Source organism: Chenopodium album, chromosome 8 (assembly GCF_948465745.1).
Source record: "Chenopodium album chromosome 8, dcCheAlbu1.1, whole genome shotgun sequence".
Taxonomy (NCBI): Eukaryota; Viridiplantae; Streptophyta; class Magnoliopsida; order Caryophyllales; family Amaranthaceae; genus Chenopodium; species Chenopodium album.
The window spans coordinates 28,767,566-28,792,568 of NC_137841.1; the positions used below are offsets into that span (position 1 = coordinate 28,767,566).

Here is a 25,003-nt window from a genome sequence, read left to right on the forward strand (position 1 = left end):
GACAGAGTAACTCTATAACAATGATGAAGTAACCCCTTTAACACTGATCAAGTAACCCCCATTACACTAGCGAAGTAACCCCTATAGTGGCTGGCCACACGGTGTGGTCAGCCACATATAAGACTTTGTGTAAAGAATAACAGATAATATAATAATTAAAAATAAATCAGTTGATTATTAAAATCATTTTTTTTTTAAATCATATCATATAACTAATATATAAAGCTAAACTTTTAGTCAGGCGATGAGACAGCGACATTTGGCGTTTCAACTTTTCGATAAGTGTTGCGCCACGTAGGATAGAGTTATATAGAATTCAATTTGTAGGATTAAAAAAATTAATCCGTAGTTTATAATTCTATTTTTAATCAAATTTCGATAGAATTTTAGGATAAAATTATTAATTTAGAGTTTTATTTTCGATAAAATACCAATATTTCATATATACAAATTGAAATATTATATATTCAAAAAATAATTAGATTATAACACTCATAAATTATCATATAAATTAATTTTTTTGTATCATAATATTTTTTTAGAGAGAAGGAATTAGTTCAAAATGCACCACATCCATTATTTATAATATATTCTAATCAATTTAAATAATATATACTTCATAATCTAATATAATTTTATTACTGTGTGTAGACCAGTACCAGTCATTGTCAATCGGATCTGGTCACACGTCATTTCAAATAGGGTCATTATTTCAGGTTACGTGTCAAGAAATATTTTTCACCAATATTATTATTATTAATCATTACATGTCTACTACATAGTTTAAATTGTCACAAAAACGCATCAATCCCTAACTAATTTTGTATCAATGATATTTTAAAATTTGACATAAAGATTAAAAATTTATCTTAAAATTGAATAAACAACCCGAGCATCGCACGGGCACAAAACTAGTAATATAATTAATGATAATGATAATGATAATGATATTCGTGTGCACAAAAATTAAGTTTATGGCCAATAAGATCACATAATGAAAGATATTTGTTTGTAGCAAACGAATTTTGAACAATGTAGGGCAAGAAAATGTATGTACTTAAAGCTCAAAGAAGATTTATCATGTTAATAAGTATAATTATATTTAGTGACCACTAAAGTTTTTATTATAGCAACTAAATTATTACTCTAAAGTTTAGTTCATTTCTAAAAAGTAAGTTCATATTTTAGATAAGCACAAAATTAGATCAAATTAGATCAAATCAAATACCATAAGTTGAGATAGTTAGATTCTAGACTAGTAAAGTTCATTAGTTCATTTTGGATAAGCTTAGGAATTTTCAAAAGTTGTACCAAGTATTTAATGAAAAGCATGGTCAATCTTGTTATGACCCTATTCATTGCTTATATGAATCTAGAAATACAACTAATTAAGATGATCGTGCTAATAAGAGACGAGAATATAATCAAAGAGGAAATTATCAATTAAAAGAAAAAAGGATAAAAGAGACATGGTAAACGTAAATAAATACGGAGTATATAAATATTCAGGATATCAAAAAAAGATATCTTATGTGAGAAAATATAATCATTTAATTTGATATGTTAGAATTAGCTATCAATGTGTCTCGATTGTGTTTGTCAATAACAAGATTGACAACCAACAATGACTCTTTGGATAAGCATAAAAAATTCTTAATTAAGTAGTTCATAATCTTGGAAAGATATAAATCAACTAAATCAAATGTCTAACCAATGAAGATATCAATCATCTTGGTCAAAATTGTCAAGACGAAATACAAGTATATCCAATATCCTTTGTGCAAGAGATTATTAAAGGTTATGATACAGCGAGATTATTTTTTTTTTTTTATGCAGATGAGGTACAAAATCAAAGAAAAGAAAAACAAAATAAACAACCAGCAACCTATTAAGGAGGAACAAGGCGTGGAAAAGCTACACCTTGAACGTCCTCACTTAAGATCCTACGAAGCTCCGTGGGAGCACTACCTAGAATAAGAAGATTGTCTGATTGAGCCACACCTCTATTAGCAAGCCAGTCAGCCACACGATTGCCTTCACGGAAAACATGGACTACCAAGACCTCCCAATCATCCTTACGAAGTAGATTGCGGCAGAAATTAATTAGGTGAGCACACTCACCGCTTCCTTGAGCTTCTGAATTCATCGCTTGAACACACGCTAGATTATCAAGTTGGATCTGCAGCTTGCTTATCTGAAGGTTCCTAGCAAGTTCTAAGCCACGAGCCAAAGCTCTTACCTCAGCTCTGAAAGCAGAGTAAAAGAAATATTTTCCGTGAGAATTGCATTCCATTGACTATGAATATATACAAATTACATGCTCTAATCAAGCCACTAATTAAGCTAAGAGATATACATCAAAATATTCACAGCTACAAACTAGGAAACTAATATATACAAAGTCAAAGATATATTAACAACTAATATATCTTAACACACCCCCATAGTCTAAGCGGGAGGAGGGCGAACACTTAGACTATCCTTGAAATCTTCAAAAAGCACACGAGGGAGCCCCTTTGTAAAAATATCTGCAATTTGGTGCCTAGAAGGGACATGAAGAACACGTACCTCACCACGTGCTACCTTTTCTCGAACAAACAAAATGTCCATCTCTATATGCTTTGTTTGTTGATGATGCACCGGATTGCCAGAAAGATAAATAGCACTCACATTGTCACAATACACCAATGTTGCCTTTTTAATCGGACAATGTAACTCCAATAGTAAGTTTCGAAGCCAACATGACTCAAAAACTACATTAGCAACGCCCCTGTACTCTGCCTCAGCACTAGACTTAGATAGAGTAGGTTGCCGTTTTGAGGACCAAGAAATCAAATTATCACCCAAATACACACAATATCCGGATGTGGAGCGTCTAGTATCCGGACACCCGGCCCAATAAGCATCTGTATATGAAACAAGAGATGAAATAGAGGACGGATACAGATGCAAACCATGGTCAATAGTGCCCTGTACATACCGAATGACTCGTTTGAGAGCTGCCATATGACTCTCTTTCGGATCATGCATATGTAAGCAAACCTGTTGGACCGCATATGATATATCCGGTCTAGTAAAGGTAAGGTACTGCAAGGCTCCTGCAAGGCTCCTGCAAGACTACGATACAATGTAGGATCGGCACAAGGAGAACCTGTAGAACTGTCCTTCGGTTTGACCTCAACGGGTGTAGCCGAAGGTTTGCACGAAGCCATCCCTGCTCGGTCAATAATTTCCTCCGCATATTTGCGTTGCGACAAAAATAATCCACCCTTATGTTTTGTCACTGCTATGCCAAGAAAATAATTAAGCTGACCCAAGTCCTTCATAGCAAATTCCGAGCTAAGAAGGGACATAATAGAACGCCGCAGAGAATCAGAAGAAGCGGTAGGAATAATGTCATCAACATATAAAAGCAAATAAGCCACATTGTTCCCCTGACGATAAATAAATAGGGAATTGTCACTCTTACTATTAGTGAAACCAATAGAAGCAACATAATCTGCAAACCTCTTATACCACGCCCGGGGTGCCTGCTTAAGACCATATAAAGAGCCCCGTAATAAACACACATAATCAGGGTGAGTTTTATCACGGTACCCAAGGGGTTGATGCATATAGACCGTCTCCTCAAGCTTACCATGCAGAAATGCGTTCTTAACATCAAGCTGATGGATCAAACAAGCTTTAGATAAAGCAAGGCTAAGAACAGTACGGATAGTAGCCGGCTTCACCACCGGACTAAAAGTCTCCCCACAATCAATGCCAACCTGTTGTGTTTTTCCATCACCTACAAGACGGGCTTTATGCCTCTCAAAAGAACCGTCAGGTTTCACCTTATGAGTAAAAATCCACATAGAACGAATAACATTAACATCAGGCAGACGGGGCACCAACTCCCACGTCTTATTTTTAATAAGAGCATTAAATTCATCATCCATTGCCATTTTCCAATTCGGGTCACGAAGAGCAGAAATGGGGTTACGAGGGAGAGGGGATTTCGTAACATTAGAAACCATAGTGTTGAAATTTTTATACTTCGGATTTGGTTTAAATATCCCATTTTTGCTTCTCGTGGTAATAGAAGGAGGAAGAGTTGAAATTGGATTATGAATCTGTGGGCTAGGGGAAGCACTTGGGATTGCTGAGTGGGCAGGCCGCGAGTGGGTCTTGGCTGATTGAACAGGCCCACGGTCCACCTATGGCCTATTCTGCCCAACATCAGCGCCCAAGGTAGGAGGAGAAAGGGGAGAGGAAGGTGGCCTGCGGTGTGGGCTTAGAGGGGGGGGGAATTATCACGCGGCCCAGAAAAAGGAAGAGGAGGGAGATTTTAAGCTGGGCTCGTTTGTGTAGCTGGCCCAGGAGACGTGTGGGTTGTAGTAAAGGGCTGCCCAAACGGTGGAGAAGAAAGTTGCATTTGGTGAATGATAGAAGGATGAAGCCCTTCATCCAAAAAATCATATGTGTGAGAAGAGGGTGTATGCAACTTAGAAAAAGGAAAAACCGATTCATCAAACACAACATGTCGGCTTATGAAAATCTTATGAGAAGATAAATCATAACACTTGTAACCCCTATGATTATACGGAAACCCTAAGAAAACACAAGGTGTAGAACGAGGTTGAAGTTTATTAATAGTAATGGACAGAAAAAGGGGGTAACACAAGCAACCAAAGACACGTAAATGAGAATAAGACGGCTTTCTTTGATATAGAACCTCTAGAGGAGACTTAGACTCAAGTAACTTACTTGGAATTATATTATAAAGATAAGTAGCCATTTGTAACGTATGATGCCAAAAAGATGGAGGTAAAGAGGCATGTGCAAGAAGTGTGCGAATAATATTATTCAATGACCGTATTTTTCTCTCGGCCTTCCCATTTTGAGAGGAGGTATGTGGACATGAAAGACGAAATGACATACCATTAGACTCACACATAGCCCAAAAAGGTCCGTTATCATATTCCTTCCCATTATCACATTGAAATGTCTTAATAGGTCGGTCAAATTGGGTTCGTATTAATGCTTGAAATGCTAAGACTTTATCAAAAACATCCGATTTCTTAGCTAAAGGAAATGTCCACAAAAATTTCGAAAAATCATCCAAAATAAGCATATAATAACGGTGACCCGATGAACTCAAAACGGGTGATGACCAAAGATCACTATGAACAATATCAAAAGGCATAGTAGTAGTAGAAGTAGAAGAAACAAATGGCAATTTAATATGTTTTCCAAGTACACATGAATGACAAACACTAGAGCTAGAGGAGTGAGTACATTCAATGCTTTTATTGTTACTAAGAGTCTTTAAAATAGAAGATCCCGGATGTCCCAATCTATCATGCCAAACAGAAGAAGCTAAGGCCGTAAAGGTTGATGGATAAGAGCGTGAGAAAGTGGTAGTGAGTGGATAAAGGTCCCCTTGGCTATCACATCTCATTATGGGCATCCCCGTCCGATAGTCCTTCACAGAAAAACCATAAGGGTCAAACTCAACAGACACACAATTATCAGTGGTAAATCTCCGAATATAAATAAGATTTTTAATGAGTTTTGGGGCATGTAGGACATTAGAGAGAGACAATGGAGGATTAGGGGATGGAAAAGTAGTATTTCCACAACCACGAATTGGAATAGTATGACCACTACCAACAACAATACCATTATGATGATTGCTCAAATTAAAATAAGACGAGAGATTACCGTTGGTGGATGTCATATGAGAAGTAGCATCGGTATCCATGTACCACGAGGGATCGGGCTGCTGTAGAGACATGGTGTGAAAAGCCGACTCCAAATCTGTTGGAACATATGAAGGAGACTGAGAAGCTGCATATGCTTGTTGTTGGGGTCATGGACCAAGAACCCCTTGCTGCTGCCTTGATGGGCCTTGAGGCCTAGCCCAACCTTGGGTTGGAAATGGGCAAGGGGGAGCAGCCCACGGCCAACCCCCAGGTGGGTAAGCTTGCTGCTGCCAAAACGGAGCCACGCCCCATTGCTGCTGCTGCTGCTGCTGACCGCCGCCACGGCTTGCACCACCCCCAGCGCCGGAACTCTGACCACCTTCGGCGGCAAGACCACGGCCACCACCTCCGTTCTGCCCTTTTTTTCCAGAATTTTTCTTATGACTTTTGCCCTTTCCGCGAGTATTACCCGAGCTATCCGAACCCGAATCACCATCACGAGAGGACGCTACCAAAGCGGAACCCGAAGCCATTGCTGCCCGTTTTGCCAAGCCCGCCTCCTCCAAGGTAAGCATGGAACGGGCTTGGTAAAATTGAGGGAGAGGAGAGCTTTGACGGATAAGGGTAGCAACACCATTATACGGTTCGGTGAGACCCGAAACCAACTGGAGAACAAGTCGATTATTGTCCACCGGAGCTCCAACATTGCGCAATTGATCGGAAAGACCCTTGAGTCTTTGACAGTAAGCCGATGCATTTGGAAAATCCTCCATTTTTGTAGAGGGAAATTCTTGTTCTAGAGTTACGGCACGAGAGTTTTGATTGTCTTGGAATATATCACGCAACCTATTCCAAGCCTCCATTGCCATAGCATCGGGTTCCATAATTGTCTCCAAGAGATCACCAGAAATAGTGGAGTAAATCCACGAGATTACGGCAGCATCCAATGTAGACCACCACTCCTTTTCTTCGTCAGTAAGAGAAGGTTTCTCCTTCGCCTTGTCATTGGTCAGGGGAGGGATAATATGGTGTAGAACCCGGTGAGAACGAGCGTGAATTTTAAAGAGTTCCGCCCAAGTAGAGTATTGTGAGTTATCAAGAGTAAGAACCACCGGAATGCAGGTCTTGATGTTATTCACGGTGAGAGCGGGGTGATACGAGGTCTTTGAATCCCCCATAGATAGAGAAACAGAGAAGAGAGGAGATGAGAAGAAGGAAGAAGAGGGCGGAAAATTTTGTTAGGGTGCATCGGAAGAACCCTAAGCAACTGATACCATAAAAGAAATCTTTTCCGTGAGAATTGCATTCCATTGACTATGAATATATACAAATTACATGCTCTAATCAAGCCACTAATTAAGCTAAGAGATATACATCAAAATATTCACAGCTACAAACTAGGAAACTAATATATACAAAGTCAAAGATATATTAACAACTAATATATCTTAACACAGAGCAACGCCCATAATTCGCAGAGAAACCAGAGATGAACTGCCCATCTTGATTGCGAATAATAGCACCACCCCCTGCATCACCAGGGGATCCTTTGGCAGCTCCATCCGTATTCAACGCATACCAACCATCAGGGGGTTTGAGCCAAGAAATATGTTTCTCAATTTTGGCAGACTTAGGCTCTTGATTGTTGAATGAAGCTATATCATGGATACTCCTCCTGGTTTCATCGAATCTAATCTTCAAAAAGGCACCTACATCAACAGGGATGTCTTTCCCATTCTCAAACACTCTAGTGTTTCTCCATCTCCAAAGCCACCACAAAGTGATGCCAAAATAAGTCTGCCAACCTTCTTCCTCATCCCTCTCATCAAACTCCAAATTTGAAGACAACCAATTTTTTAATTCGCCTTGATAAAAAGAGGGTGAGTTGCTGCGACCACCAAGTCTTCTTCAAACTGATTTGGCTGCAGGACAGTCTCGAAGGATATGAATTGAAGATTCATTAGCTTGTCCACATATAAAACACGAAGGATTATTTGTCAAATTGCGCTTGAAACGATTGAGATTTCCCATCAATCTGTCATGACACGCAAGCCACATAAAAGCTCTGACCCTTTGTTGAACTGGAGCTGTCCAAATTAAATCCCAAATATCTTCATTGAAGCTTGAATTTTCTTTGCAAATGATATGAAGTGCTGATTTTATCGAAAGTTTACCTTTTGTGGAACCATTCCAATATAGCAGGTCTTCAATACAGCGAGATTATTAGTTTATTTAAACCCCGTTTTTACATTATTATTTACCACGTAATTATTATAAAGTAATCTATTTTGTTCCTATTGTCTTACTTTAATTGTCAAATTTCATTTTTTGGATGCCCCAAAGTATAATGCTTATTTACAAATGAAACACAGAGTAAATGTTGAGATGGTGCCAACAATTATTGGGTTATTGAAGCAGCCAGATAAAGAATTAGCTAACTAAATTGAAGTGGGAGGAAACCTTAGTGAATGCCTCTTTGATTTGAAGTTCTTGTAAAGCTCAAATCTCAATTGATCAAGTATTGTACAAATGCTGAGTTTAAATCCGGTGTAGGTCGTTATTAAAACTATAATAAGATAAGATGGCATGCATAGACAGATACAACTATCAAGTACAACTGTACAAGTAATGGTTAACATAATATTAGTATTCCCTCTGTTTCACTTTGTAAGTCTCCTTTGGAATCAATCACTTAAAATAAGAAAAAAAGGAATTCCACAAATTTGGAATTTGATTGCAACTTTATAATTAATATTTTGTCTTTTCTTGTTTTATTTATGAGAATTGGCTATAATTAAATCACCTATAATAAATTTTGAATCGGAGATTTGTCATGTCAGCAATCCACTAGCACATATATTAACTAATTAGAATTATTTGAGTCTTTAAACACCGAATTAGATTAATTATTCACGTATCATGAAAATTTATTCACCCTGTAATAATGTTTAGAAATATTCTATATGGGTATATCATTTTGAAACGCCAAAAATAGTACATGGGTTTAACAAAGTGTAAGGGAGAAAGTAGTATTCTTTTTAAAACTAGAAATAAAATCAATCATCAAGGAGTAATAATTTGTATACATATAATTTTATTAATTAAAGACTAGAAAATTATGAAAGTTATGTAGCCAATAACTTCTAACCAAATATTTATTTTTCGCTATAAGAAAGACTTTTAAACTCTAGCAATCATACAATTAACTTTGGAGATCATTGTCGTGTACTAAAATCTTCATCATATGGAATAACTTGACTGCTTGAGATATAGGAAGTATTTCTATACTTATCTATACTTATTTATTAAAAAACGTTTATGTGCCACATGGCACCTAAAAGTGTCTATCACGAGCTTGCGTGGACCTGGTCCACAATAATGTTATTGTGGATCCGAGGTTTATACACGCGCAACTGACATTATATTGAACATAGTGACCCTTAGTTTTTACATAGTAACCTTATTTTTAACACAGTAACCTTTATTAAAACTAGTATAACGTTTGATATTATTGTGAGCTTAAAGTACAACGTTATGACCCTAATTTTAACATAGTGACCTTTATTATTCATATTAACCAGTATATAAACAATTTTATTAAAAAAATTAACCTCTTATAGTCTATATATTACCAAAATGATTTATATTTCAACATAGAAACCTTTTTTCTATTATAGAGACCCATTTTTTTGCTAATAAAACTTCCGTAATGTTAGTGGTCCACAATAAATTAGTGTGAACCAGGTCCATTTAAGAATTTGCGAACTCACAACCACAAAAATATGCATTAGATGTCTTACCATCTCATCCCTAAATACGTAAGTATATGGATTGGATGGAGATCTGAACATTTAATAACTGCAATTCTTAAAAATAAATAAATAAATAAAAAAAAAAAAATTGATCTGATTATTTGCTAATTAAAATCATCGAGAAAATACATATAAGCAAGAAAAATTAACTATTGTTATAAATTTTAGTTATTTAATTATTTTGATTATAATTATGTCTTTATTTTCATTATATTATAAATTATATAAAAATGATATGTCTATATAATTTTACAAGAACATGTTTTTATAATTAGTCAATAGTTGTTCCATGAATAATTTATTCAAAGGTTTAATGAGAAACTATTATAAATTTTAAACAAATAATGAATTTATAAATAATAAAGAATAAACCTTATCTATTCAATTACAAGTGTTAAAAAAATAACTCTGGGCATCGCTCGTGCCACCCACTAGTTCAGTTGGTTAATACTCGGATTTGTGATCAAAATTCCGTGCTATTCATTGTTATTCAATTTCTAATTATCATCCTCTTACTTTATTAACTGAACTGATTGGAGCTAAATTAAACTGAACTGAGCTGAAATGAATATTTTATGAGAGAGGGGAATTAAGAGATGAACTGAACTAATTAGAGCTGAACTGAACTAATTAGAGCCGAACTGAACAGAACTAAATTGATTGGAGCTAAACAAAACTAAACTGATTGGAGCTGATCTGAACTGAAGTGAAATTAAATAAATGTAAACAGGCCCTAAATCACCCACTTTGCTCATTAAATAATTCTTCATTTTTGATACTTTTGATATATTTTTAATCGCTGCACTCAATTTTTAGCCCAAATAACTCGCTTTTTTTGTAATCTATATTTTTTTCCTTTTTAATTTAACATAATTGTATTATTCGGCTATTAGATTATTATCAAACTCCTCAAAATAAATGAATTAAAACCTAATCTAAAATTTGTCTCGAACAACCATGGTATAACATCAAAACTTACACCACCACATTATGAAAAATTTATATTACCTACAAATCTACAATGTTATAAAGAAACAAAAATACATCTTTTACAACTTTTGTCACACAATTTATTGATTTCTTTACCCATGCATATATATATATAGACAATAAATGTTCCAATTTAGACTAGCAGGTCTCACTCATGAATCAACACGTGATACATGATGTAAACATGCCCTATCACCACTGTTACGCACGTGACAATGAATACACACACCAAGCTGGGTGAAGGCCGCAGGGTGCACAAGCTCTTTACCAAAATAACAAATCAAATAACATATACCTCATGATTGCTAGAAGATAACAACATAATAGGGGTACTAAATTCCAGACAATAGATCGAAAACTGCCCAAAGAGGTAATCAGCAGCATCTTTACCTTTCTACAATAAATTCCTGAATCTCTATCCCAGTGTGCCGAGCTCCACCCTGCACCCGGAGCAAAACTTCATCACCAACTTTCAGAGAAGTCACGGGAATTGGAGTTCTTTCACAACCATGTCCTGCAGTAAAGTGATGCATGAATAAATCCATCTCCAAAAACGAAAAAAAAAAAAAAAAAAAAAAAAAAAAAAAAAAAGAGTAAGAAAATTAAGATCAAGAGAATCTGAATATGAACCTCCATGAGGAGAAACAAAACCAACTGTCTCTGCATTCTGTAAGAGTATACTGTAAGAACTTTGATCAGAATCCTGCAAACGAGAACAACAGACCTCAGCAGAAGTGCATTGAGTAGAGAATATATAGTGATTAGATGAAAGATATAAAATTATTTACCCACAATCCAACTAAAGAAACAAAAAAAAATATCAACACTGACTGAACAGATGCACATCAAACACATATTAGAGTATTAAGATTGCAAGATTTGCAACACCAAGCTAAAAAATTGAAACCGTCACCAGATTAATCTTCTAATTAGTGTCAGGTAGATTCACCTAAGAAGTTTTCCCCAAGTACCTCATCATGTGTTTAGGATGAACACCCTATTTCAATAAAGATAGAACTGTCGATATCATCTTAGTCAACGACTTTTTAATTCCTCCTTTCTGCCAATCACTATCATGTGAACAGAGTGCTCTGTTGAATACAAGACAGCAGCAAATCTCTATTCAGAAACATAAAATATCAGCACTATGTTACTTTCAGTAGCTTTCCCTTCAGTACCCCTTCTGGGCCTTCCGCCCTTCCGGCATAATATAATCATTTGGTACTCTCTAGTAGAGCAAAAACAGCATGCACAAGAAAAAATTAAAGTGTATTTGTCAGTAAACAGCTCATTTTTGACAAAGGATAGCAATTTCACCTATCTCAGCAATCTCTGCCGGATGCCACACTGAAATGGCTAAAGTTGTATCAGTGATAACATACACTTCCACCGCTTTCTTTAATTTTATCATGTTGTCTTCAAATGTTTGTCAATGTACTACTGAATCATTACGGAGTAATATTTTTTGCTACCTATAAGGTTACAAGTAGAACACAGTAAAAAGTTGATTATTTATTTATTAATTAGACATTAAGAAAAATCCAATGGCGTATTCCATGATAACAATCACCTTCATATATAGTTAATAAATATATGGTCAAAGTGGATTACATGAATACTGCAAAAAGTCAATATGGGAACTACAAAAATAGAGAATGTAGTCTCCTTCATTATCCACCAGGTAAAGTACTTCAAAATACTCTACTCAGAACGGCAGAGAGAATAGAGCATGCAATGTAATTCGGTTTCTTGAGTAGTCTGGATTCAGCAACGTAAACAATCTTACCCAGAAGCTATCTTTTTTCCTTAAACACAGCCTGTAACAACTGGATTGCGCACAATTTGGAGGGCCTTTTGTGGATGTAAAAAATAACATCAATTTCTTTTTTCTTTATTTTCCCTTGTCCTCTTTTCTAGGGTGTTCAGGAGTGGGGGATAGCTCATAGCTGTATACTTTACGGAATGCCCCAAAGGTGTTTGAGCTTGTGGAAGGAAAAAGGTACAGAAAACTGTTTAAAACCTCTGCACACCAAAATGGAAAGAATAACTGCCATCCATTTTCTCCGCCCTTTCATCTCCATGCTTCACAAACTTGAACATGAGTTTGCAAAATTTACAGATGCGATGACTCAGTCAACTTTATTGAACATAGAAGAGAAGGCTTAGTAGGATGTTACTTGAAAATTTTCTAGTTGCCCTTTCCCAGTTATACAGCATGACAATTATGATACTAGTTTTGTAGAAGACATGAAAAACACTACTACGACAACTTACAAAGACGCATGGATCAAAGCTTGGCAGATGGAAGACAAGCACATACCTTGGCTTCTACTAGAACCAATGGTCTGGTCTCTATCTTAACACGACCAACAATTGCAGTTCTTTGCTGTCCATTCTGATCAACCACAAGCACCTCTTTCCCTGATTTTAGCTCAGACAGGTAGCATGTCTTTCCACCGGGGACAGCAACATATGCATGTACAGGTCCCTAAAAATTCATGTGCACACTTAAGTATGTTACGAATATCATATCACATACACAAGGCCATTATATTGTTCGGATAAGATACTGTTTGGATTATTCGTATGATGCAGCCTCTATGCATGAGGAAGTTAATGGAGCTAATATCTGATAAATTGTTTTATGTTGCAAGGATTTTGGTGGATAATAGACTAGCAGTCATTGGGGGATGATCATTCAGATATATACCTTCATCGTAAGTAATATTTTGAGAAATGACGTTTTAAAATATCATCAAGGTGTAGTTCAGACCTGTTTATTTCTAAACCTGCAAGAGTTGCAAGAAAATACCTATGCTTCTTGTTGATCTTGACACTTTCCATTTTGGTGTGTCTAAAAGCTTTTTAACACTTTTAATTTATTCAATTTATAGCAAAACCCCTTTTACTACATTAACCATCTTTACCCACAATATTTTCACCTTTCCACACTTATTTTATATACTTTTTTCTTAAACCAGTTCACTTTTTATACATGAAATTGACACCAGGATTCCCATCTATGGCCGATGCTCTTTAAAAGGTCCCAACTATCGATTAACTCATGGCGGTCTTAACTTTAGGAGAGTCCTTTTTAAACGGTCCCTTACATATTTTTAACCGGTTTAACCAGCAAATAGTGCCACACATCTAGTCTTAATTAGGCGTTAAATATTAATCCTCCACCACTCTAAACACCCACCCCCTTCCTTTAGGCTTTGTTCTCTTCACCTTAAAACAGACCACTAAAATTTTAACACATGACAATTTTAACCAGTGTACCTGGTCATAATAAGTTAGGGATTGGTTTAAGAAGAATCCCCCTAAGTTGGGAACTCTATGAGTTAATAGATAGTTAAGACCTTTTAAAGAAAAATATCAGTATTTAAAACTGGTAGTGTTATTTTTTCCTTTTTACATTTTCTATTACTTGAACCACTTTTTTCTAGCATCCACCCACTCACAGACTCACTCATCAATTTTATTAAAATTTATGCAAATTGTAAATGTTAAGATCAAATGGAAATGGAGGTAGTATGGTTAAATATGCACTTATGCTAAGCAACGTAATTGGTTTTACGTCCTCAAGGGGAAACATTTGTGTAAGTGATTTTCATTTCATAATGTATAATACTTGTGAAGGATATTAAAAAACTATCAAATTTCTCATGTGTTCTCTCTAAAGAAAATACATGGTCGTTAGGATAATTTTCACTTTAGTGCCCTAAGATTTGACATAATTCCACTTTGGTGCCTAGTAATTCTCATAATTCCACTTTACCACATGCATTAGATATAAGAATCCTTAAGCAATAAAAATCAAGCATGAGGTAACTATTTAAGATCAACCACGAGCATAACTATCTTAGACCTAGGTAACCTTCCCAAAAAATACTCGACTTAGGCATATTCAACCCATCTTACCGTGTTCCCTACCAAAGTTTAAATTTCCCCTATTAGTAGCATCTCATGACTTCTCGAAAGAGATAGAAGTAGTTTAGAAGGTTATTTTACTCAACATCTCAATGAAAAGTACCATCTCCATATGCTTGTGAACCAACTTACCGTGTTCCCTACCAAAGTTTAAATTTACCCTATTAGTAGCATCTTGTGACTTCTCAAAAGAGATGGAAGTAAGCAGGTTTGAAGGTTATTTATTCAACATCTCAATGGAAAGTACCATCTCCATATGCTTGTGAACCAACTTTTGTCACCGACAATGGATTCAACTACTCTCAAATTCACCATACAAAACTAGAAGATCCATAACAAGGTTAAGGCATAGAAGAAGTATAAGATTGTCTGCAATTGATTCCAAGTTGGATGTGATATATTGAAAACTAACCTAAGGAAAGGTTGTATCCTTGATTAAATCACAAACAAAACTAAACTTGTAGCAAAAGTATACCAGTATACCCCCAAGCTTATTTAATTATTTGCCAGTGGTGGTTATTGATCACTCTTTTGTTTTTTCTTTTCGATCACTTTTTTCTTTTTCTTTTATTAGAGAACATAAAGCTAAGATACTAATAATTACAATGAACAAGGAGGCAAACCACTAAAACTAAAAGTCGAAGACCTAAAACTTGCTAGCTTGAAAAGGTATCATACAAAACTATCTTCTAAGAGTAGTTTCAGCCACAATCTTCTTCGGAGTTGGGACTCTATTTCTTGATGTAGGTACTTAATCAAAGAGGATTGTTGTCACTCATTAAAAATGTAGTCGGCAAGAAAAATATAAAACTTCACTTATGAAAACATGGAGGGATCAATTAGACAATTACTATCTTTTCAAACTCCCTTGGGATAGGCAAAACATTTTGAATCTTATATATTTGGAGAGGTTATTTTCACACTACCCTAACTTTGCTATTATGTTTAATTAAGGATATCTATTCTATGCTCGAAATCTTATTACTAAAAGAAAGCAAAAATCCATTCACATACAATTCAATATCACCGTTGGGAACCACTCTAAAATAAAAAGGGTTTTCATTTTTCTTTGGGCTGGTATAATAGGTTAAAGCCCATTAGAATGAATCCTATAAGGTTACCCTATGAGGCATAGATTGAACATAGGTGGAAATGCCCATAATGGGTCCTCCATCTAGGTGGTCGGCCATATGAAGGAGTTTGATGGGATTTAGGTTTATTCCTAATCTAGATATAATATGATTATATATAGATTTGGTGCCTAAGGTTGACCATTCAACAAACCCTAATTAGCAAACATGAAACCTAGCTTTCTCTCTTTCTCCCTCGTCCTCACGTGCGTGTGGTAGTTTGGTGGTGGCCAGTTGTTCGTGGTGGTTTGCCTCTTTCCAATATAGTTTTGGTGGATGTCCAATTGAAGCCTCGTGTGCCAAGTTAAGGAGCAACACTTGGCGTTCTATTTCTCCCTGAATGCGTAGCTAATCATAACGTGGAATTCACGCTTCAAAAACATTATTATGTGATTCTTATGTGTTATGCATATTGCTCCTAATTAGGTTGAACGGATAAGATTCGAAAAATTCCGCAATATAGTACCTAGATCCTCATAGCCTTTTTCTAAAAGAAATATGTATAAGAATTTAGGAAAGAAAAGGTACCAGTGACTTTGATTTGGTGTCTCTTAATTGTATAAGATGGTCAAAGAAGATTTGTTGCTAACAATGCACACAAAAATGATCATAAGTGATTCTCACTAATAACATCTTGATCCCACTTCAACCTAGCGTGGTAATTGAAAGCTGGTTCTTATTCAAGTTGTAGCAAGGTTCAAGTTCAACAAGCATAAGATTCACATTAGCAAGTTCTAAACCATCACTTTCAATCCAATCCAAAGCTCTAAAGAGCCAACCAATCTTTTTACAAGCCATCCATATACCAAAATTTGCAAAAGGCCAAAAACTAACACAGTACAACTTCATGCTCAAAATCAACTTCAATTTTACCTTTGAAAGACACTAATACCACAATCAAAATAAGCTATAACAAGAGAAGGAGGGAGAGAAAGGAGTAAACTACCTATGAGAATTTTGTATTTAGGGTTTCAAAGGAAGCAAATTTGGATTCAAAGGGAGGTAAAAGCATTAACACAATATCTCATCATCAAACATTATCTAATTCTAAAAGAAAAACACATAGTGCACCAGCCATCAAAGATTAACCATCCACTAACCATCACAAACAGCATAAGCTACCCAAAATCCAACTCTAGGCAAATGGGAAGATAATGGAAGAAGACTTACCCCTACTCAGCACACAAGACTCCCAAACCCCAACAAACCATGCACCCAAGCCCATAAAACGGAGCACCATCCCTCCAAGCTAGAACTGAGCACCATTCTTGGTACGAAATTATGCAAAGAAGAAAGGGGGTAGGCCTAAAGGCCTAGTTATCCTTAGGTGGTGGGTATATGTCCTACCCATTGGGACCACCCATAGTGGCCACGGTGCATCTCGTGTTGCCACTCAAAAGGAAGATCAAAACACTCGGAAAGTACAATGAGTTCCTTGGGGTCATAAAAGTGGTTCGAGTCACCCCTATAGTCAACACTCTCAGTTAATAGGTTGTGAAGGGATGGGGCGCTATAACTTGGGTGGAGGGCACTTACCTCTACGGGTAAGTGGGTTTGTTATTCCCATTCCAACTAGCAACGGGGCTTTAGCGAGAGGGGTATGAGCTTAATTTGGCATGGTCAGGCAATTTTGGTTAGGCACACTTGAAGCGAATTTCTTTAACTAGCCATATAATGCGCCTCACTTTAAAGAGGCGCATTGAGGCGCACCTTAGGCGCAGCAGAACCCCTATCGCTCCCTCCCCCCCCCCCCCCATTCTTGTTTTTATTGCTTTGCACCGAGGACGATGCTCTGATCGAGCCTAGGGTGTGTGTGTTAATTTAACTACATATGGACTTAGGTGCATGATTTGTAGGGGTTTCAGAGTCTTTTGGAGATAGGGTAGGTTTTCTTCCATTATCCTTCATTTGCCTGGGATTGGATTTTGGGTAATTTAAGTTTGGTTGTTCTTGATGGTGAGTGCATTTTTTTATCCTTGATAATTAGTGAATTTTATGTTTTTCTTACGTTCGATGATGGTTTTGCTCCCATTGAATCCATACTTGCTTCCTTTAAAACCTAAAACCCTAAATGTAAAATTTTCATAGTTAATTTACTCCTTTCTCTCCTTTCCTCTCTTGTGATATCTTATTTTCATAGTTGTTTTAATGGTGGTATAAGTGTCCTTGAATGGTAATATTGGAGTTGATTTTGAGCATAAAGTTGAATTGTGTTAAGTTTTTGCAAACTCAAGTACATGGGTGGATTGTGAAATGATTGGTGGACTCTTTAGAGCTTTAAATTATGGTTGAAAGTAGTGATTTAAAACTTGCTAATGTGAATCTAATGTTTGTTGAACTTGAACCCACTACACCCTCATAAGTACTGGCTTGCAATTACCACGCTAGGGTGTAATGAGATCGAGATCTTATTTGCGAGATTCGCTTATGATCATGTTTGTTTGAATTATTACTACTCCCTACGTCCCAAATTACTCGCAACGGTTTGACTTTTTGCACTATTCACACATCTCCCTTTGACCATCTTTTTTAACTATTATAAGAAAGTCAATGTAATCATATAAGATGTTGTTGGGTCTATATTAATGTATAGTTTTTTAATATAAACTGTTTATAACTTATATAAATATATAATAAAAGATATCAACGGTCAAACATGTGCATCGGCAAGCGTGTCCATTCAAAATATTGCAAGTAAACAGATGGAGTATTCAATACTCACAAATCATCTTTTACTATCTTAAACAATTAAGAGGCACTACACCAAAGTCAATTGTTACTTCTCCTCTGCTATCTTGTATATACTTCTCTTGAAAAATGAAAGAAAAAAAGATGTGGACTGTATGCTTGTTTTCACATTGTATCCCTTAGTTACACACACGCACAAACAAAAAAGAATAAAAAAATGAAATTTTAAAAACCCTTTTTATTTAAAAGTAGTCCTCGATGATGATATTGAATATTATGTGAATGAATTTTTGTTTTCTTTTAGCAATAAGATTTTGAGGATGGAATAGATACCCTTGACCGAACAAAGAATTAAAATTTAGGTTAGTGTGAGAATAACCTCTCCAAATTTATGACACCTTAAGTCTAAGTTTGTGGTAAGAAGGAGTCACCCATCTCAAAATAATTTAAACCTTAAACGGTAGTATTTGATCCCACAATATTTTCATAAGTGAGAACTTATATTTTTCTAGCCGACTACATGTTGAATGAGTGACAAAGGTCCTCTTTGATTAAGTAGAACTTGAGTCCAAAATCCCCTGCCGCAACTTAAACTACTTTTAGAGATTAAGACTGTTTGTATGATACCTTTTCAAGCTAGCAAGTTAAAGGCTCTTCGGCTTTTTAGTTCTAGTCGTTTACCTCTTTGTTCATTGTAATTACTAGCAACATATACAAATACTCTTTAAAAAAAACAAAGTGAATTAAAAGAAAAGGCAAAACAAATCCGTCCTAGTTTACATAATTCGTCTCCAAAGTAATATTTTACATAATTCGTTTCAAACATAATTTAGAGACGGAATTAGAAATTTGTTGCTCATATCAGCACAGAGAAAAAAAAATTCCGTCTCTAATGTAGCAACGGGAAAAAAATGTCTTTAAATTTAGTGACGAAAAAAAAAAACCGTTTCCAGAAACAGATTTTGAATTCCGTTTCTACTTTAGAGACGGATTTTTTAATTCTGTCTCTAATTTAGAGACGGATTTTTTGATTCCGTCTCTTCATTAATTTAGAGACGGATTTTATATTCTGTCTCTAAAGAAACGGATCAAATTCCGTCACTAGAATTCCATTTCTATATGGACATTTTTTTGTGGTTAAGGCATTTAAGTAGCTGAATAACAGTCGACTATCATACAACAATGGCATCAACCAAGTGTTGACAAGATCATCTAGCAAAATTTAAACCCAATATGTCAATGTGCACATATCTATCTCAAGCGGTCATAGTTATTTCTATTATTTAATAACACATTTATGGAGATGCATTTTATTGCATATGACAAGTCATTTCCATCATCTTATAAGCAGGGCAATTATTCCAACAATTTAAAGTTGACAATAACTTAGATGGGTTCAAGACCATCTAGATACCATAATAAGATTGTTTGGATGCGGAAAAACTCAACCCAAGTAGATCTTTACAAATAATTTTCAAATTTTATTGTTAGTTATAATTTATATATGTTTCATGAAATATACTAAACCAAAATCACTAACAATTAATGCTAGAAAGAAAAATTAAATTCATTTGTTGAAAGTCCAAGAGAAATAGATCAAAGATACCCAATATGCAAAGGCATTAGTTCAACTTCAATCGCACAAGATCAAAGCTAGACATTTTGTAATACTTAGTTTAATCTAGTTACGGCTTATAATTATGATAAATATATGGCTCTTGAATACATTTGTTTAGTGGTTATATATAGTTAGCCTTATCACTTAAGAATGTGGTCTAAGTGAGGTGTTACTACCCCTAAGGCCCTAATCTACTATTTTAAGCTTTCTCTAATGTTTTTGAAATAGTTGGAATTTTTTTTTTTTTTTTTTTTTGGGGGGGGGGGGGGGGGGTTCACAAATTGGTTATTAGCCTTAGGTTAATTTAAAATGCTCACCAAATTTGTAACGAAATTTCAAATAAATGAACAAGGAATTCAAATTTGAAAATCCATTGATGAGAATGAGCGACGGTTTTCATGTACTTTTCTTACACCTTGTTTCTTTATTTTGATGATCTGTTAGTATTTTCTTTAGTCGATGGACTTTAGACCTTAATTGCATACCTATGAAAACATGCTTGAGAAGTTCACTACATATGTTGTTTATAGAGAAGTTCTCTTCCCTTATTTTCTGTAACGTTCTACATACACAGTAATTAGATTTATTATCAACTAATTTCATAGCTATGGTTAGATACTTAGAAATGTCTTAAATAACTAATGAAATCTTTTTAAGACCAAAACAATGCAAGCAACAAAAATATGTTTGTCGTTTCAAAAGGATAATATTTGCAAAGTTAATTTCATAGCGTCATTTCATTATCTCCAAGTATGTACAAGAAGTGTGGTTTTAGTTTTAGACATATGGTTTTTCAGCTTTCATAGGAACATATAATAATTTATTAGTATATTTCTTATGCTGTACACGCATAGCGTGCATATCTTAGATTGTATTTTTAAGCATAATTGCAAGCATCCTACCGTTACTAATAACCATGAAGTTTGATGACTGAAAAAAATAAGAAAGAAACTGCAAGACTCACCGCATTAACTCTAAAAGGCTGACTAGCAATGTAATCAGTCTCCAGACATTCAGAGTGCACAAGAAAAAGTCCTCGAGCAAAAGAACCCACCTAAGACAAAATTCAGAACATTATATGAATGTCAAGCAAAACTATTAATAAACAAGAGAACAAGAAAAAGAACAGACCAGAAGTCCTTCTCCAGGTTTCATAAGGTTACAGAGATCCACACAAACACGATCCCCCATTCCAGCCATGTGTACTTGATTTATCGTTGCTTTTATCAGTGTCAAGCAATTTCTGGCTTCATTTTTCCTGTCAAGATAATCCTGACAACTATTATTATGATATTGCGTACAAAATACACAATTAATAGCATTGCAGATTTGCAGCTACATCTGGCAAACTTACCTTCAATTTGAGAACCGGGTCAATATCCTGAACTTTTAAGACAACGCCACCAAGACCATGTTCCAGTGCCTAAAAATCACATTCAATAATTTCGAAAGGGATTAAGTTTCTTTTTTTCTAAAAATAAAAAGTAGGTTTTATATACAGCAGAAGTATCATTTAAATGATTTTTGAAGCAATGGATGAGTATTGCAAGACAAAGCATTGACTTTATAGAACATTGGCATAATACCTCTAGGAAATTTTGGGCCTCTATGAAAGTTTCAGCAACAGCTAAAACTCTCTTGTCATTTCCTTGGAAAGCGGCAATGATATTTTCCGCAGGTATCACCTAAAGAAGCAAAGCAGATAGGTTAAAAATAAAATCAATCAGGGTAACATAAGCAGTTAAGACAGTCAAGTAACTGAAATTCAGAGATAATCAACCATGGCATCCTAGAATCATTGTAGATCAACAGGGTGCACAATTCCAATTACAATATTTAATATGTTAGAAACCCTTCATCTAAGAGATCTATTGCTTCCATTTTATCAATCCTTAAAAAGAGGGGATGAAATAAATTTCCTTTTGCAATTATCTGATAAAACAAATGGAGAGGTGGAAGTCCAAACAGGCAGATGCCCTTATTACAGATTTACAAGTTAACTTTAGCAAATGCCAATAAGATTGATGACAACGCACCCACCAATATCAGTCCTAGAGAATCAGGAAATAAACAAACTTCTGGAACTGTATATGACCCTATGTTCTATAGATATAAGGCTATTACCGTTATGTAGTAGTGAGTATACCTGCCAATCTAGTAAATGAATGACAGTGTTCTCTGACAAATCTGTGAGAAGCATTTGGTCTAACTGTTGAGGAGATGATATCTCCAATAATGAAGCTACACTTCTATTTTCTGGGTCTAACAGTGCTCCGTCTTTGGCGTACACAGGATTTATCAATGCAATTGCTGCATGATATATATGCAAGACATAGAACAGTAATCATCAAAACAGTCAGAAGATAAACAGAATTGTGAAACCTACACTATGTTTCCTTTGTGAGAAAAGATATAATAGAGCAAAATGCAAGCAGACGCAAATTTAACGTGGTTCACCAACTTGGCTTCGTACTTAAACATATGAGATAACAGAAGGCAAAAAAACCTAGGCTATCTTATGAAAACGTGTACCTAGATATACCCAATGCAAAAACAAGACACTAGTTCTTTATTGCCCCTTCAGGCCACCATTCTCAATTCTGATGAGTTAACTCATAATCAAGATTCAATCCATGACAACAATTTATTATATACACACTCTATTTGCTTCAACACCTCTTGCCCTTTGTTGCACAGATGATATTTAAGATCAAAAACTATGATGGGGGGAATAATTTCTTTCAGGCTCATGTTGCTTTCTACTGATTGCCTTTTTTTTGTATAATTATCACACACCATAATTATACACATGCATACTGAAAATAGTATAGTGCACCGAAAGAACATTAGACATATTTTAAAGAACATGGGCCAAAAAAAGAACATTCTAGTGTTTGAAAAAGAACATACCTGCGTTTGACAAAAGAACATGTTTGTGTTTGACAAGAACATGACATTACAAAAAAATAAAGTCTTTACAAAAAGAACATGTTATTTTTCATGGTTAATCAGGTGGTTGAACGTGTTTGAAAAAAAACATTATATTTGACAAAAAAGAACATGCATGTGTTTGACAAAGATAGAGATGATCATTGGGCAGGCCGGGCCAAGGTTAAAAAATCAGCTCACTTATCGGGTCAGGCCAAGTTTTGGGTCGAAATTTTTGTGCCCAAACCCGCCCAAAATGGTCCGGCCATGCGGGCTTTTCAGGTCGAGTCAAAAATAATCCAACTAAAATGCATAAAAACGCATTCCCAAACCGGCTAAAAAAATTAAATTACGGCCGGGTCCGACTCAATTTTGGGGGCGAAAAAATTCTTCCCAAACCCGTTCAAAATCGGGCTGCCAGGGCGGTCTAACTTTGATCACCTCTAGTGCCCAAAGAACATAAAGTCTTTACAAAAAGAACATGATAATACATTAAAAAACATGTTCTTTTTCTGAGTTAATCGGATGATTTTTTTTTAATATTTTTTTTTATGTACATACATTAAAGAACATATTGTATAATGTAAAGAACATAAAATCAAAGAATATAATAATCAAACTTAAAGAACATATTATGCTCGTGTTTTTTATAAATATTTATAAAGTTCTTTTTTCCACCCATGTTCTTTTAAATATAGCTATGTTCTTTCCGGATACACGAGTGCACCAACCACACATTACATACATACAATTGATATAACTAGTTAATGTAAACTTCTACAACCACATGCCAAACTTTTGCACAATTCTTACTTTTGTAAAGCAGTGTTTCAATGTTCTCTTTGTTTCAATGTTCTCTTTTTTTTTCTTCCTGTACTTTTCTTGTTTTTTTTTTTTTTTTTTTTTGCATTCTTTTAATAGACATCTCAATAAATTAACCAAATTCAGACAAAAAACTAAAGAGCTATAATCACAATTACAACTTGCAAGCCACTAATACAATTAACAACCCATTAGACATGAGGCTCTCCAAACAAAATAATACTCACGACCATTTATTATCGCCCACCAAATGGGCTGTAAAACTTACAATTAACCAATTACGATACCAAATAGCAAATGTAGAATGATTCAAATATTAAAGCAAACTTACAAGACCAATCTTTGGCAAGCTCTTTAGAATTGACATCAAAAACAAAAGTATTCCATCCTCTTTCAACTGCAGTAGTCATTACTTGCTTATTCTCAGTCCATATCCAAACCAATTTCGAATCTCCATTTGAACCCATTTTTGAACAACAATTCAATTGCAAACTGATTTTCTTACAGTTTCTGGAGTGATTGTTCAATGAGTAGAAAATCCCAGTTTTTAATCTGCAATTTTCCCATTTTCCTACGATTAATTGACCAAATGCAGGAATTAAAATCAAATAAATAAGCGTTAACAAAATTGAATTTCAAACTAAAAGGGAAAGTAGCTTACTTGAAATGGGAGAATGTAGTGGAAATAACTTTAGAATTTGAACGGAGGAAGCGCACAACGGGAAAGACATATCTTTGAGACTTTGAATTTGCAGGATGGAAGAGCAAAAGTCACACCCACTCACACAACGGCAAATCCTAGATTTCTAGAATTCTAGTACTTTACTATCTAAATTTCTTAAGATGAAGATGGGGAAATTGGTAGTGTGTGCCATTTACACTTGTATGACACTCTTTATATAGTCATGAGTATTCAAGTAGGAGTACAATAATTACATATACTCCCTCCGGTTTCAATTATTTGCAACAAAGACAACTTTTACGGACTTTAAGGCAAAATTTTTAGGGAAGTTTAATGACAAGTTAGGGTGTTTAATTAAGTTGGAAAAAGGAGAGAAATAGGAGAGAGAAAGTGGCACCCAATTTGTTGCAGATAATAGGTAGCACCCAATTATGGCAAATGTTGCAGATAATTGAATGCGGAGGGAGTATATAGTCATATGAGTTCACAAGAGTTTGGACTCATATGAGCATTGTAACATCAAATCAATAATCGACATTCACGTTATCTTCTAACACTCCCCCTTGAACGCCCATACTTATACATACATAAAAAGGTATTTGTTGTCTCATTAAAAACCTTGCTAGGTAAAACCCTATGGGATAAAACCATAACTAGGGAAAAAGAGTACAACGATATTGTATTATATGCTTTGTTATACTGCCTCGTTAAAAACC

General features: G+C 35.2%; 2 protein-coding genes across 3 annotated transcripts; both read right to left on the bottom strand.

Moving 5' to 3' along the window:
• Window positions 1-5,851: 5,851 nt before the first annotated feature.
• On the bottom strand, window positions 5,852-6,862 carry LOC145642892 (uncharacterized). Its single transcript, XM_081694053.1, has one exon. The coding sequence runs from the start codon at window positions 6,860-6,862 to the stop codon at window positions 5,852-5,854; it is 1,011 nt and encodes a 336-aa protein (XP_081550179.1).
• A 3,622-nt stretch (window positions 6,863-10,484) lies between these two features.
• Window positions 10,485-24,453, bottom strand: LOC145556002 (uncharacterized). Of its 2 annotated transcripts, none has more exons than XM_081617695.1 (10): window positions 24,267-24,453; window positions 23,937-24,176; window positions 22,002-22,165; window positions 21,442-21,540; window positions 21,210-21,278; window positions 20,987-21,127; window positions 20,820-20,909; window positions 12,807-12,974; window positions 11,117-11,189; window positions 10,485-11,000 (listed from the first exon to the last, which is right to left on the bottom strand). In XM_081617695.1, exons 1-10 carry the CDS (start codon window positions 24,334-24,336, stop codon window positions 10,873-10,875), a joined length of 1,242 nt encoding a protein of 413 aa, XP_081473821.1. In that variant the 5' UTR covers window positions 24,337-24,453; the 3' UTR covers window positions 10,485-10,872. The 2 variants fall into 2 exon arrangements, with proteins under 2 accessions (XP_081473821.1, XP_081473822.1); XM_081617696.1 differs by having other exon boundaries at window positions 23,937-24,157; window positions 24,267-24,402.
• Window positions 24,454-25,003: the final 550 nt, after the last annotated feature.